Source organism: Oncorhynchus clarkii, chromosome 3 (assembly GCF_045791955.1).
Source record: "Oncorhynchus clarkii lewisi isolate Uvic-CL-2024 chromosome 3, UVic_Ocla_1.0, whole genome shotgun sequence".
NCBI classification, from domain to species: domain Eukaryota; kingdom Metazoa; phylum Chordata; class Actinopteri; order Salmoniformes; family Salmonidae; genus Oncorhynchus; species Oncorhynchus clarkii.
Window position 1 is genome coordinate 13,323,674 of NC_092149.1, and position 16,483 is coordinate 13,340,156.

The window sequence follows — 16,483 nt, forward strand, 5'->3', positions numbered from 1 at the left end:
AACCCTGTCGCTCTCTCTCCCACCGACCTAACCCTGTCCCTCTCCGTCTCTCCCACCGACCTAACCCTGTCCCTCTCCGTCTTTCCCACCGACCTAACCCTGTCGCTCTCTCTCTCTCTCCCACCGACCTAACCCTGTCGCTCTCTCTCTCTCTCCCACCGACCTAACCCTGTCGCTCTCTCTCTCTCTCTCCCCACCGACCTAACCCTGTCGCTCTCTCTCCCACCGACCTAACCCTGCCCCTCTCCGTCTCTCCCACCGACCTAACCCTGTCGCTCTCTCCGTCTCTCCCACCGACCTAACCGTGTCGCTCTCTCTCTCCCACCGACCTAACCCTGTCGCTCTCTCTCTCTCTCTCCCACCGACCTAACCCTGTCGCTCTCTCTCTCTCTCCCACCGACCTAACCCTGTCGCTCTCTCTCTCTCTCCCACCGACCTAACCCTGTCGCTCTCTCTCTCTCTCCCACCGACCTAACCCTGTCGCTCTCTCTCTCTCTCCCACCGACCTACCCCTGTCGCTCTCTCTCTCTCTCCCACCGACCTAACCCTGTCGCTCTCCGTCTCTCCCACCGACCTAACCCTCGCTCTCCGTCTCTCTCTCTCTCCCACCGACCTAACCCTGTCGCTCGCTCTCTCTCTCCCACCGACCTAACCCTGTCGCTCGCTCTCTCTCTCCCACCGACCTAACCCTGTCGCTCGCTCTCTCTCTCCCACCGACCTAACCCTGTCGCTCGCTCTCTCTCTCCCACCGACCTAACCCTGTCGCTCTCTCTCTCTCTCCCCCACCGACCTAACCCTGTCGCTCTCTCTCTCTCTCCCACCGACTTAACCCTGTCGCGCTCTCTCTCTCCCACCGACCTAACCCTGTCGCTCTCTCTCTCTCTCCCACCGACCTAACCCTGTCGCTCTCTCTCTCTCTCTCCCCACCGACCTAACCCTGTCGCTCTCTCTCTCTCTCTCCCACCGACCTAACTCTGTCGCTCTCTCTCTCTCTCCCCACCGACCTAACCCTGTCGCTCTCTCTCTCTCTCCCACCGACCTAACCCTCTCGCTCTCTCTCTCTCTCTCCCACCGACCTAACCCTGTCGCTCTCTCTCTCTCTCTCCCACCGACCTAACCCTGTCGCTCTCCGTCTCTCTTTCCCACCGACCTAACCCTGTCGCTCGCTCTCTCTCTCCCACCGACCTAACCCTGTCGCTCTCTCTCTCTCTCTCCCACCGACCTAACCCTGTCGCTCTCCGTCTCTCTTTCCCACCGACCTAACCCTGTCGCTCGCTCTCTCTCTCCCACCGACCTAACCCTGTCGCGCTCGCTCTCTCTCTCCCACCGACCTAACCCTGTCGCGATCTCTCTCTCTCTCCCACCGACCTAACCCTGTCGCGATCTCTCTCTCCCACTGACCTAACCCTGTCGCTCTCTCTCTCTCTCCCACTGACCTAACCCTGTCGCTCTCTCTCTCTCTCCCTCACCGACCTAACCCTGTCGCTCTCTCTCTCTCTCCCACCGACCTAACCCTGTTGCTCGCTCTCTCTCTCCCACCGACCTAACCCTGTCGCTCGCTCTCTCTCTCCCACCGACCTAACCCTGTCGCTCGCTCTCTCTCTCCCACCGACCTAACCCTGTCGCTCTCCGTCTCTCTCTCCCACCGACCTAACCCTGTCGCTCTCTCTCTCTCTCCCACCGACCTAACCCTGTTGCTCGCTCTCTCTCTCCCACCGACCTAACCCTGTCGCTCGCTCTCTCTCTCCCACCGACTTAACCCTGTCGCTCTCTCTCTCTCCCACCGACCTAACCCTGTCGCTCTCTCTCTCTCTCCCACCGACCTAACCCTGTCGCTCTCTCTCTCTCTCTCCTACCGACCTAACCCTGTCGCTCTCTCTCTCTCTCCCCACCGACCTAACCCTGTCGCTCTCTCTCTCTCTCCCACCGACCTAACCCTGTCGCTCTCTCTCTCTCCCACCGACCTAACCCTGTCGCTCTCTCTCTCTCCCACCGACTTAACCCTGTCGCTCTCTCTCCCACCGACTTAACCCTGTCTCTCTCTCTCCCACCGACCTAACCCTGTCCCTCTCCGTCTCTCCCACCGACCTAACCCTGTCCCTCTCCGTCTTTCCCACCGACCTAACCCTGTCGCTCTCTCTCTCTCTCCCCACCGACCTAACCCTGTCGCTCTCTCTCTCTCTCCCACCGACCTAACCCTGTCACTCTCTCTCTCTCCCACCGACCTAACCCTGTCGCTCTCTCCGTCTCTCCCACCGACCTAACCCTGTCGCTCTCTCTCTCTCTCTCTCTCTCCCACCGACCTAACCCTGTCGCTCTCTCTCCCACCGACCTAACCCTGTCCCTCTCCGTCTCTCCCACCAACCTAACCCTGTCTCTCTCTCTCTCTCCCACCGACCTAACCCTGTCGCTCTCTCTCTCTCCCACCGACCTAACCCTGTCGCTCTCTCTCTCTCTCTCTACCGACCTAACCCTGTCGCTCTCTCTCCCACCGACCTAACCCTGTCGCTCTCCGTCTCTCCCACCGACCTAACCCTGTCGCTCTCCGTCTCTCTCTCTCTCCCACCGACCTAACCCTGTCACTCTCTCTCTCCCACCGACCTAACCCTGTCGCTCTCTCTCTCTCCCACCGACCTCCCTCTGTCGCTCTCTCTCTCCCACCGACCTAACCCTGTCGCTCTCTCCCACCGACCTAACCCTGTCTCTCTCTCTCTCTCTCTCTCTCTCTCTCTCTCTCTCTCTCTCTCTCTCACCGACCTAACCCTGTCGCTCTCTCCCACCGACCTAACCCTGTCGCGCTCTCTCTCTCTCTCTCTCTCTCTCACCGACCTAACCCTGTCGCTCTCTCTCTCTCTCTCTCACCGACCTAACCCTGTCGCTCTCTCTCTCTCTCTCCCACCGACCTAACCCTGTCGCGCTCTCTCTCTCTCTCCCACCGACCTAACCCTGTCGCTCTCTCTCTCTCTCCCACCGACCTAACCCTGTCGCTCTCTCTCTCTCTCCCACCGACCTAACCCTGTCGCTCTCTCTCTCTCTCTCCCACCGACCTAACTGACGGAGATGGACACCGACCTAACCCTGTCGCTCGCTCTCGCACCGACCTAACCCTGTCGCGCTCTCTCTCTCTCCCACCGACCTAACCCTGTCGCTCGCTCTCTCTCTCCCACCGACCAAACCCGGTCGCTCGCTCTCTCTCTCCCACCGACCTAACCCTGTCGCTCGCTCTCTCTCTCCCACCGACCTAACCCTGTCGCTCGCTCTCTCTCTCCCACCGACCTAACCCTGTCGCTCGCTCTCTCTCTCCCACCGACCTAACCCTGTCGCTCGCTCTCTCTCCCACCGACCTAACCCTGTCGCACTCTCTCTCTCTCTCTCTCTCTCCCACCGACCTAACCCTGTCGCGCTCTCTCTCTCTCTCTCTCTCTCTCTCCCAACCACCTAACCCTGTCGCTCTCTCTCTCTCTCTCCCACCGACCTAACCCTGTCGCTCTCCGTCTCTCTCTCCCACCGACCTAACCCTGTCGCGCTCGCTCTCTCTCTCCCACCGACCTAACCCTGTCGCGATCTCTCTCTCTCTCCCACCGACCTAACCCTGTCGCGATCTCTCTCTCCCACTGACCTAACCCTGTCGCTCTCTCTCTCTCTCTCTCCTACTGACCTAACCCTGTCGCTCTCTCTCTCTCTCTCTCCCACTGACCTAACCCTGTCGCTCGCTCTCTCTCTCCCACCGACCTAACCCTGTCGCTCGCTCTCTCTCTCCCACCGACCTAACCCTGTCGCTCGCTCTCTCTCTCCCATCGACCTAACCCTGTCGCTCGCTCTCTCTCTCCCACCGACCTAACCCTGTCGCTCTCTCTCTCTCTCCCACCGACCTAACTCTGTCGCTCGCTCTCTCTCTCCCACCGACCTAACCCTGTCGCTCGCTCTCTCTCTCCCACCGACTTAACCCTGTCGCTCTCTCTCTCTCCCACCGACCTAACCCTGTCGCTCTCTCTCTCTCCCACCGACTTAACCCTGTCGCTCTCTCTCCCACCGACTTAACCCTGTCGCTCTCTCTCCCACCGACCTAACCCTGTCCCTCTCCGTCTCTCCCACCGACCTAACCCTGTCCCTCTCCGTCTTTCCCACCGACCTAACCCTGTCGCTCTCTCTCTTTCCCACCGACCTAACCCTGTCGCTCTCTCTCTCTCTCCCACCGACCTAACCCTGTCGCTCTCTCTCTCTCCCACCGACCTAACCCTGTCGCTCTCTCCGTCTCTCCCACCGACCTAACCCTGTCGCTCTCTCTCTCTCTCTCTCACCGACCTAACCCTGTCGCTCTCTCTCCCACCGACCTAACCCTGTCCCTCTCCGTCTCTCCCACCAACCTAACCCTGTCTCTCTCTCTCTCTCCCACCGACCTAACCCTGTCGCTCTCTCTCTCTCCCACCGACCTAACCCTGTCGCTCTCTCTCTCTCTCTCTACCGACCTAACCCTGTCGCTCTCTCTCCCACCGACCTAACCCTGTCGCTCTCCGTCTCTCCCACCGACCTAACCCTGTCGCTCTCCGTCTCTCTCTCTCTCCCACCGACCTAACCCTGTCACTCTCTCTCTCCCACCGACCTAACCCTGTCGCTCTCTCTCTCTCCCACCGACCTAACCCTGTCGCTCTCTCTCTCCCACCGACCTAACCCTGTCGCTCTCTCCCACCGACCTAACCCTGTCTCTCTCTCTCTCTCTCTCTCTCTCTCTCTCTCTCATCGACCTAACCCTGTCGCTCTCTCCCACCGACCTAACCCTGTCGCGCTCTCTCTCTCTCTCTCTCTCTCTCACCGACCTAACCCTGTCGCTCTCTCTCTCTCTCTCTCACCGACCTAACCCTGTCGCTCTCTCTCTCTCTCTCTCTCACCGACCTAACCCTGTCGCTCTCTCTCTCTCTCTCCCCACCGACCTAACCCTGTCGCGCTCTCTCTCTCTCTCCCACCGACCTAACCCTGTCGCTCTCTCTCTCTCTCCCACCGACCTAACCCTGTCGCTCTCTCTCTCTCTCTCCCACCGACCTAACTGACGGAGATGGACACCGACCTAACCCTGTCGCTCGCTCTCGCACCGACCTAACCCTGTCGCGCTCTCTCTCTCTCCCACCGACCTAACCCTGTCGCTCGCTCTCTCTCTCCCACCGACCTAACCCTGTCGCTCGCTCTCTCTCTCCCACCGACCTAACCCTGTCGCTCGCTCTCTCTCTCCCACCGACCTAACCCTGTCGCTCGCTCTCTCTCTCCCACCGACCTAACCCTGTCGCTCGCTCTCTCTCCCACCGACCTAACCCTGTCGCACTCTCTCTCTCTCTCTCTCTCTCTCTCTCTCTCTCTCTCTCTCTCTCTCCCACCGACCTAACCCTGTCGCGCTCTCTCTCTCTCTCTCTCTCTCTCTCTCTCTCTCCCACCGACCTAACCCTGTCGCTCGCTCTCTCTCTCCCACCGACCTAACCCTGTCGCTCGCTCTCTCTCCCACCGACCTAACCCTGTCGCTAGCTCTCTCTCCCACCGACCTAACCCTGTCGCGCTCTCTCTCTCTGTCTCTCTCTCTCTCTGTCTCTCTGTATCTCTCTCTGTATCTTTCTCTCTCTCTCTCCGTCAGTGCGTAAACTGGCTCCTAATGAGTTCCCCCACAAGCTGTATGTTCAGAACTACACATCTGCTGTCCCTGGGACCTGCCTCACCCTGCGCAAGTGGCTCTTCACCACCGAGGAGGAGATCCTGCTCAATGACAACCAACTGGCCGTCAGCTACTGCTTCCACCAGGTGTGTGTGTGTCAGGGGAATGTGCATTGTGTGTCAGGGGAATGTGCATTGTGTGTCAGGGGAATGTGCATTGTGTTTCAGGGGAGTGTGCATTGTGTGAGTGTCAGGGGAATGTGCATTGTGTGTGTGTCAGGGGAGTGTGCATTGTGTGTGTGTGTAAGGTAGAGTTCAGTTGGTTTGTCCATTATAACCCTCTCTCTCTCCCCCCACCTCTCTCAGGCGGTGGATGATGTGAAAAGGGGATTTATCAAGGCAGAGGAGAAGTCCTACCAGCTACAGAAATTAGCAGAACAGAAGAAGATGGCCATGGTTAGTGTCTCTCTCTCTCTCCCTCTCTGCTAGTCACTAGATGGCCATGGTTAGTGTCTCTCTCTCCCTCTCTTCTAGTCACTAGATGGCCATGGTTAGTGTCTCTCTCTCTCCCTCCTAGTTTGGCCATGCTAGTCACTAGATGGCCATGGTTAGTGTCTCTCTCTCTCTCTCTCTCTCTCTCTCTCTCTCTCTCTCTAGTCACTAGATGGCCATGGTTAGTGTCTCTCTCTCTCTCTCCTAGTCACTAGATGGCCATGGTTAGTGTCTCTCTCTCTCTCTCTCTCTCTCTCTCTCTCTCCTAGTCACTAGATGGCCATGGTTAGTGTCTCTCTCTCTCTCTCTCTCTCTCCTAGTCACTAGATGGCCATGGTTAGTGTCTCTCTCTCTCTCTCTCTCTCCTAGTCACTAGATGGCCATGGTTAGTGTCTCTCTCTCTCTCTCTCTCTCTCTCCTAGTCACTAGATGGCCATGGTTAGTGTCTCTCTCCCTCTCTGCTAGTCACTAGATGACCATGGTTAGTGTCTCTCTCTCTCCTAGTCACTAGATGGCCATGGTTAGTGTCTCTCTCTCTCTCTTTCCTAGTCACTAGATGGCCATGGTTAGTGTCTCTCTCCTCTCTCTGCTAGTCACTAGATGACCATGGTTAGTGTCTCTCTCTCTCTCTCTGTCTTCTAGTCACTAGGTGGCAATGATTAGTGTCTCTTTCCCTCTCTGCTAGTCCTAGATGGCCATGGTTAGTGTCTCTCTCTCTCTCTCTAGTCACTAGATGGCCATCTCTCTCTCTCCTTGTCTTCTAGTCTAGCTCGTCTCTCTCTCTCTCTCTCCCTCTGCTAGTCACTAGATGGCCATGGTTAGTGTCTCTCTCTCTCTCCCTCTCTGCTCGTCACTAGATGGCCATGGTTAGTGTCTCTCTCTCTCTCCCTCTCTGCTCGTCACTAGATGGCCATGGTTAGTGTCTCTCTCTCTCTCCCTCTCTGCTCGTCACTAGATGGCCATGGTTAGTGTCTCTCTCTCCCTCTCTGCTAGTCACTAGATGGCCATGGTTAGTGTCTCTCTCTCTCTCCTCTCTCTCTGCTAGTCACTAGATGGCCATGGTTAGTGTCTCTCTCCTCTGCCAGTCACTAGATGGCCATGGTTAGTGTCTCTCTCTCCCTCTCTGCTAGTCACTAGATGGCCATGGTTAGTGTCTCTCTCTCCCTCTCTCCCTCACTGCTTGTCACTAGATGGCCATGGTTAGTGTCTCTCTCTCTCTCTCTCTCTCTGCTCGTCACTAGATGGCCATGGTTAGTGTCTCTCTCTCTCTCTCCCTCTCTGCTAGTCACTAGATGGCCATGGTTAGTGTCTCTCTCTCTCTCTCTCCCTCTCTGCTAGTCACTAGATGGCCATGGTTAGTGTCTCTCTCTCTCTCTCTCTCTCTCTCTCTCTCTCTCCTAGTCACTAGATGACCATGGTTAGTGTCTCTCTCTCTCCCTCTCTCCTAGTCACTAGATGACCATGGTTAGTGTCTCTCTCTCTCCTTGTCTTCTAGTCACTAGGTGGCAATGGTTAGTGTCTCTTTCCCTCTCTGCTAGTCCTAGATGGCCATGGTTAGTGTCTCTCTCTCTCTCCCTCTGCTAGTCACTAGATGGCCATGGTTAGTGTCTCTCTCTCTCTCCCTCTCTGCTAGTCACTAGATGACCATGGTTAGTGTCTCTCTCTCTCCTTGTCTTCTAGTCACTAGGTGGCAATGGTTAGTGTCTCTTTCCCTCTCTGCTAGTCCTAGATGGCCATGGTTAGTGTCTCTCTCCCTTTCTTCTAGTCACTAGATGGCCATGGTTAGTGTCTCTCTCTCTCCCTCTCTGCTAGTCACTAGATGGCCATGGTTAGTGTCTCTTTCCTTTCCCTCTCTGCTAGTCCTAGATGGCTAATGGTTAGTGTCTCTCTCTCTCTCTCTCCCTCTGCTAGTCACTAGATGGCCATGGTTAGTGTCTCTCTCTCTTTCTCTCCCTCTGCCAGTCACTAGATGGCCATGGTTAGTGTCTCTCTCTCTCTCTCTCTCTCCCTCTCTGCTCGTCACTAGATGGCCATGGTTAGTGTCTCTCTCTCTCTCCCTCTCTGCTCGTCACTAGATGGCCATGGTTAGTGTCTCTTTCCTTTCCCTCTCTGCTAGTCCTAGATGGCCATGGTTAGTGTCTCTCTCTCTCCCTCTGCTAGTCACTAGATGGCGATGGTTAGTGTCTCTCTCTCTTTCTCTCCCTCTGCGAGTCACTAGATGGCCATGGTTAGTGTCTCTCTCTCCCTCTCTGCTAGTCACTAGATGGCCATGGTTAGTGTCTCTCTCTCTTTCTCTCCCTCTGCCAGTCACTAGATGGCCATGGTTAGTGTCTCTCTCTCCCTCTCTGCTCGTCACTAGATGGCCATGGTTAGTGTCTCTCTCTCTCTCTCTCTCTCTCTCTGCTCGTCACTAGATGGCCATGGTTAGTGTCTCTCTCTCTCCCTCTCTGCTCGTCACTAGATGGCCATGGTTAGTGTCTCTCTCTCTCCCTCTCTGCTCGTCACTAGATGGCCATGGTTAGAGTCTCTGGTTAGTGTCTCTCTCTCTCTCTCTCCCTCTCTGCTCGTCACCCATGGTTAGTGTCTCTCTAGTCACTAGATGGCCATGGTTAGTGTCTCTCCATCTCTCTCTCTCTCTCTCTCTGCTTGTCACTCCATGGTTAGTGGCTCTCTCTCTCTCCCTCTCTGCTCGTCACTAGATGGCCATGGTTAGTGTCTCTCTCGCTCCCTCTGCTAGTCACTAGATGGCCATGGTTAGTCTCTTCTAGTCACTAGATGGCCATGGTTAGTGTCTCTCTCTCCCTCTGCTAGTCACTAGATGGCCATGGTTAGTGTCTCACTAGATGGCCATGGTTAGTGTCTCTCTCTCTCTCTCCCTCTGCTAGTCACTAGATGGCCATGGTTAGTGTCTCTCTCTCCCTCTGCTAGTCACTAGTCATGGTTAGTGTCTAGATGGCCATGGTTAGTGTCTCTCTCTCACTCCATGGTTAGTGTCTCTAGTCACTAGATGGCCATGCTCTCTTCTCTGCCAGTCACTAGATGGCCATGGTTAGTGTCTCTCTCTACTCTCTCTAGTCACTAGATGGCCATGGTTAGTGGCTCTCTGCTCGTCACTAGATGGCCATGGTTAGTGTCTCTCTCTACCTCTCTGCTAGTCACTAGATGGCCATGGTTAGTGGCTCTCTCTCCCTCTCTGCTCGTCACTAGATGGCCATGGTTAGTGTCTCTCTCTACCTCTCTGCTAGTCACTAGATGGCCATGGTTAGTGGCTCTCTCTCCCTCTCTGCTCGTCACTAGATGGCCATGGTTAGTGTCTCTCTCTCCCTCTCTTCTAGTCACTAGATGGCCATGGTAAGTGTCTCTCTGTCCCTCTCTTCTATTCACTAGATGGCCATGCTATAACAGACATTACTGTCACAACTAATGAGCAAATACAGTACATGACTGTCAAAAAGAAAGGAGGACCAAGGCCCTCTTCAGATAATGAATTAAAATGCCTTTTTTTGTATGGCATGTTCAATGGAAACAGATGTAAAACTCTGACACGTTTCGACTGCATGGCCTTCGTCAGGGAGTACATGACTGGTCTTCCATTCTGGTTAAGTGTAGGGCTGTAATAGATGGGAATAAACTAGGTCATGTAGCGTAAGACTTGGTATGTACATGGCATATATGACCAAATAGACATGGAACATAGGATGGTTTGTAGAAATGTTCTCTCTTTCCCCCAGTATCTCAGTATGTTACGGGGCTGTGAAGGCTACAATGAGATCATCTTCCCACACTGCTCCTGTGACTCCCGACGCAAAGGCCATGTCGTCACAGCCATCAGCATACACAACTTTAAACTGCACGCCTGCACAGAGGAGGGAACGTTAGAGGTATGGAGAACGTGTGTGTGTGTGTGTGTGTGTGTGTGTGTGTGTGTGTGTGTGTGTGTGTGTGTGTGTGTGTGTGTGTGTGTGTGTTGACCCTGTCTCTCTGTAACAGAACCAGGTGATCGTGTTTGAGTGGGTGGAGATGCAGCACTGGGACACTGATGAGGAGGGCATGGCCTTCTGCTTCCAGTACACCAGGGCAGAGAAGAAACCTCGCTGGGTCAAGATCTTTACTCCCTACGTGAGTCTCACTCACAGTACACACCTTTTGAGAGTCCCAACGAATGTCTGAACATGATGTATCAATGTGCAGCGAGTTAACCCTTTGTTGTCCTGTGTCCAGTTCAACTACCTGCATGAGTGCGTTGAGAGAGTCTTCTGTGAACTCAAGTGGAGGAAAGAGGTGAGAAGAGGGTTGTATACTGCCATGTACTGTCTACTGGCTAACCAGCAGTCTTATACTGCCATGTACTGTCTACTGGCTAACCAGCAGTCTTATGCAGCCACGTACTGTCTACTGGCTAACCAGCAGTCTTATGCAGCCACGTACTGTCTACTGGCTAACCAGCAGTCTTATACTGCTAACCAGCAGTCTTATGCAGCCATGTACTGTCTACTGGCTAACCAGCAGTCTTATGCTGCCATGTACTGCCATGTACTGTCTACTGGCTAACCAGCAGTCTTATACTGCCATGTACTGTCTACTGGCTAACCAGCAGTCTTATGCAGCCACTGGCTAACCAGCAGTGTCTACTGGCTAACCAGCAGTCTTATGCATGCCACTGTAACCAGCAGTGCCATGTACTACTGGCTAACCAGCAGTCTTATGCTGCCATGTACTGTCTACTGGCTAACCAGCAGTCTTATGCTGCCATGTACTGTCTACTGGCTAACCAGCAGTCTTATGCAGCCATGTACTGTCTACTGGCTAACCAGCAGTCTTATGCAGCCATGTACTGTCTACTGGCTAACCAGCAGTCTTATGCTGCCATGTACTGTCTACTGGCTAACCAGCAGTCTTATACTGCCATGTACTGTCTACTGGCTAACCAGCAGTCTTATGCTGCCATGTACTGTCTACTGGCTAACCAGCAGTCTTATGCTGCCATGTACTGCCATGTACTGGCTAACCAGCAGTACTGGCTAACCAGCAGTCTTATGCTGCCATGTACTGTCTACTGGCTAACCAGCAGTCTTATGCTGCCATGTACTGTCTCTACTGGCTAACCAGCAGTCTTATGTACTGCCTGGCTAACCAACATGTACTGGCTAACCAGCAGTCTTATGCTGCCATGTACAACCAGCAGTCTTATACTGCCATGTACTGTCTACTGGCTAACCAGCAGTCTTATACTGCCATGTACTGTCTACTGGCTAACTCTTATGCTGCCATGTACTGTCTACTGGCTAACCAGCAGTCTTATACTGCCATGTACTGTCTACTGGCTAACTGTCTGTACTGGCTAACCAGCAGTCATGTACTGGCTAACCAGCAGTCTTATGCTGCCATGTACTGTCTACTGGCTAACCAGCAGTCTTATGCTGCCATGTACTGTCTACTGGCTAACCAGCAGTCTTATACTGCCATGTACTGTCTACTGGCTAACCAGCAGTCTTATACTGCCATGTACTGTCTACTGGTCAACCAGCAGTCTTATACTGCCATGTACTGTCTACTGGCTAACCAGCAGTCTTATGCTGCCATGTACTGTCTACTGGCTAACCAGCAGTCTTATGCTGCCATGTACTCTCTACTGGCTAACCAGCAGTCTTATGCTGCCATGTACTGTCTACTGGCTAACCAACATGTACTGGCTAACCAGCAGTCTTATGCTGCCATGTACTGTCTACTGGCTAACCAGCAGTCTTATACTGCCATGTACTGTCTACTGGCTAACCAGCAGTCTTATGCTGCCATGTACTGTCTACTGGCTAACCAGCAGTCTTATGCTGCCATGTACTCTCTACTGGCTAACCAGCAGTCTTATGCTGCCATGTACTCTCTACTGGCTAACCAGCAGTCTCTGCCACTGTCTACTGGTCTCTTATACCAGCAGGCTAACCAGCAGTTATACTGCCATGTACTGTCTACTGGTCAACCAGCAGTCTTATACTGCCATGTACTGGCTAACCAGCAGTCTTATGCTGCCATGTACTGTCTACTGGCTAACCAACATGTACTGGCTAACCAGCAGTCTTATGCTGCAGCTGTACTGGCTAACCAGCAGTCTTATGCTGCCATGTACTGTCTACTGGCTAACCAACATGTACTGGCTAACCAGCAGTCTTATGCTGCCATGTACTGTCTACTGGCTAACCAGCAGTCTTATACTGCCATGTACTGTCTACTGGCTAACCAGCAGTCTTATACTGCCATGTACTGTCTCTTATACTGCCATGTACTGTCTACTGGCTAACCAGCAGTCTTATGCTGCCATGTACTGGCTAACCAGCAGTCTTATACTGCCATGTACTGGCTAACCAGCAGTCTTATGCTGCCATGTACTGGCTAACCAGCAGTCTTATACTGCCATGTACTGGCTAACCAGCAGTCTTATGCTGCCATGTACTGGCTAACCATCAGTCTTATACTGCCATGTACTGGCTAACCAGCAGTCTTATGCTGCCATGTACTGTCTACTGGCTAACCAGGAGTCTTATGCTGCCATGTACTTTCTACTGGCTAACCAGCAGTCTTATACTGCCATGTACTCTCTACTGGCTAACCAGCAGTCTTATGCTGCACATTTCACTTGCTAATATCTTTTGAATGTTGTCCACTGATATTGTTTGAAAATGTTGTGGAATGTTGTCCAATGATATTGTTTGATGAGAATGTTGTGGAATGTTGTGTGTCTCCAGGTGGAAGAGGAGGCTGTGGATAAGGACAATAAGAACTGCAGTAAAGAAGGTATGTGTAGCAAGGTAAGGCTTTGTCTGCCTCTGTCTCTGGTACAGCAGCAGCGGCCTGTGTGTGTGTGTGTGTGTGTGTGTGGTGTGTGTGTGTGTGTGTGCGAGTGAGTGTTCATATTGTGTATTTTTGCCAGCCTGCGCATGTTGTTGTTTCCTGAGCCGTGTGTCTGTTTCAGAATATCTTCCAGCTGTTGAGACACAGAAGGGATGGAGGCACCTAGGAGGAGAGATCATCACCTCCTAAACATGCTCTCCTCCATCCGTCCCTCTGGTCTGGTTCGGCCCGGAACTACCACCACTACCTGTCCTCACACAACTACTACTACATCAACTACAAACCAACAAACTACAACTTCTACATGCCAATAACAGCAACTACAGATCAACCACCACCACACACCATCAAACTACAAATGAACAACTTCTGGACTGACTGAAGGAGAAACAACGACGCACACTACAACTTAAGCTGTTATTCACCATGAACCCTTGAATACACCCCAAGCACACGATATAAACACAAGCCAACAGGAAGCTACAGTAGAAACATATAGCAGGTTTGTACAGGTGAATAAGTAACTCTAAAGATTTAGATACATGCCTTCATACATCGCATCACCTCTTTGGTCAAAACTCCATGGAGACCTGTGACTATTGGGTAAGGAGGCTAACGTCTTGTGGTGCGATTGGCTGAAGGAGATGGTTCTCTGGGACGATATTGGACAAGGGATTTGACACGTGCAAGGCCATTGGGTGTTTTGTGGCCACTTTGGAGTGCTCTGGACTGGAACAGAGTGCAGTGGAAGAAGAGAACAAAAGAGGGATACAGATGGTGGAACAGAACCTGTTCTAAAAGAGGAAACGGCTGGTGGTGATGGAACAGAACCTGTTCTAAAAGAGGAAACGGCTGGTGGTGATGGAACAGAACCTGTTCTAAAAGAGGAAACGGCTGGTGGTGATGGAACAGAACCTGTTCTAAAAGAGGAAACGGCTGGTGGTGTTGGAACAGAACCTGTTCTAAAAGAGGAAACGGCTGGTGGTGTTGGAACAGAACCTGTTCTAAAAGAGGAAACGGCTGGTGGTGATGGAACAGAACCTGTTCTAAAAGAGGAAACGGCTGGCGGTGTTGGAACAGAACCTGTTCTAAAAGAGGAAACGGCTGGCGGTGATGGAACAGAACCTGTTCTAAAAGAGGAAACGGCTGGTGGTGTTGGAACAGAACCTGTTCTAAAAGAGGAAACGGCTGGTGGTGTTGGAACAGAACCTGTTCTAAAAGAGGAAAGGGCTGGTGGTGTTGGAACAGAACCTGTTCTAAAAGAGGAAAGGGCTGGTGGTGATGGACTGAGGAGACGCTTCTGAAAAGTTACACACACACTTCCTGTTTTGTGTGTGTGTGTGTGTGTGTGTGTGTCGACTGATTATGGACAGCTGTGAGAGTCTAGGTTGGAACCCTGGAGGTAGAAACAACCCTTCTCTCTGACTCTGAACTGAACTCCCAGAATGAGTCTAGACAGACAGACGGAGGGAAACGGCCGCCTGATACAAGAGACTGGACTCATATGAACCACACAGACCGATTGACATATAGATATTATCTCCTGTTTGTAGCCACTATCTCCATTTCAAAAGAGATCTACTGAAGAGACTATTACAGAGAGAGAGAGAAACCATACATTTCCTTTATTTGTGACTATTGGGCCGAGCAGAACCAAGGGTAGCATGTGTGTTTCAGCTGCTGGTTCTGTTTTAGTTTACAGATGCTGAAATTGCCCTGAAGCCATTTTTGAATACACAAACCTTCTCATTAAAACACACACACACACACACACAGAATGCTCATCATGTAGGAATTGGATCCCAGGAAAGTATTCTGCCATCTTGACAGATACCTGAACAAGGAACATGTTTACTTCACCTGTGTGTTTTGTGTACCAACAGACATATATATATATATATATATATATATATATATAATCATTTTTAATGTGGACATTTCAGACATTGGACAGAATAGCACAAAAAGAACCCTATAAGATGTTGACCACGTTAAGCTCAATATGTATTAATTCTATGCTAGCCTAAGCTTTCTGTTCTGCTGATGCCTAACCGTGGGGTCTCATGAAGACTGTATTTATACTGGGTTGTAAAAACACTGAACTCAAAGTGCATCTCAATTTACATGTTTTGTGTCTTTCTGTTCTTGAGAAAAGGTGTGATGCTTTAGAAACACACTGTGGTTGTCAGTCTGTAGGATATGTCTATGTAGTTGGTTTAGGTGAGTCTTTGGTTCAATTGATATATTGGTCCTTGTGTATCTGAAGAAGCTGCAGTGCTCAGAACGACCTGCAGGGGACTCCCTCCCACTGAGAAACATTAGATCAGTTCCTATACAACAGGGCTGGCCAGTATTCTAACAGAGGGCCAGTGTGGGTGCAGGCTTTTGCCCCAGCCAAGCAGTAACACACCTGATTCAATATCTGGTGGATGTTATCATTGGATGCTGATGCAACACCATGCAGTGTTAACCTACAGCAGGGTTTAAACAGTGGTGTAGTAGGAGCTACACGGAGGTATACGCCCTAAACCCCACAGAGGTTTAAACAGTGGTGCAGTAGGAGCTACACGGAGGTATACGCTCTAAACCCCACAGAGGTTTAAACAGTGGTGCAGTAGGAGCTACACGGAGGTATACGCCCTGAACCCCACAGAGGTTTAAACAGTGGTGTAGTAGGAGCTACACGGAGGTATACGCCCTAAACCCCACAGAGGTTTAAACAGTGGTGTAGTAGGAGCTACACTGAGGTATACGCCCTAAACCCCACAGAGGTTTAAACAGTGGTGCAGTAGGAGCTACACGGAGGTATACGCCCTGAACCCCACAGAGGTTTAAACAGTGTTGTAGTAGGAGCTACACGGAGGTATACGCTCTAAACCCCACAGAGGTTTAAACAGTGGTGTAGTAGGAGCTGGACAATGGACATATTACCACCCCCAGCTGCTCTCTCTTCCTCTCTCTTTCTCTTCCTCTTCTCTGCCTTTCCTCCCCCTCTTTCTCTTCCTCTAATGAGAGTGGCAAGACAATTATCCGCTGGACAGAAAGTGTCTCCTTATCGACCCACAGAGAGCCATCTACAACCACTAATCAAGCCTTATTGATTAGAGGGGGTGTTGATATCACATACCACTATCTGACTGACACAGAGAGACACTAAATATACACTCTGTTTTGAAACACTGACTTGAAAAGTTGTCTCTCAACTCTAAACAGAAAAGATTCAGTTGATATGTCTTTGGGTCCTTTAGCCCAGGATAAATCCAACCTGAACGTCCCTATAATATGGCTAGAACAGATTTTAAATGCGACTAGAAATCATTATTTATCTTCATTCTTTTCCCTCTTTTCTTATTTTCCAACTGAGCAGACACAATCTGACAGCATTGCACAAAGAGGTGGGTGTGTGTGGGTGGATGCATCCCTGTGCAAATGTGTGAACTGCGACAGGACAGAGGACTTGCTGCAGTCACATCCTGGCCCTGTGTTACTAGTGGTCCTGTGTGTATGC

The 16,483-nt window shown here is 51.9% G+C and overlaps 1 protein-coding gene across 3 annotated transcripts in view; it reads left to right on the top strand.

Moving 5' to 3' along the window:
- The window catches only part of LOC139388268 (sorting nexin-27-like), a 32,050-nt gene extending 15,567 nt beyond the window's left edge, over positions 1-16,483 (top strand). For 2 of the 3 annotated variants that reach the window (XM_071134830.1, XM_071134839.1), the window contains exons 7-13: positions 5,621-5,784; positions 6,004-6,093; positions 9,861-10,010; positions 10,120-10,248; positions 10,351-10,410; positions 12,870-12,918; positions 13,097-16,482. In XM_071134830.1, coding sequence (XP_070990931.1) covers positions 5,621-5,784; positions 6,004-6,093; positions 9,861-10,010; positions 10,120-10,248; positions 10,351-10,410; positions 12,870-12,918; positions 13,097-13,164 — 710 coding nt within the window. In that variant the 3' untranslated portion in view covers positions 13,165-16,482. Of the gene's footprint in view, positions 1-5,620; positions 5,785-6,003; positions 6,094-9,860; positions 10,011-10,119; positions 10,249-10,350; positions 10,411-12,869; positions 12,933-13,096 lie in introns of all 3 variants that reach the window. The other variant, XM_071134850.1, reaches the window with a different exon arrangement.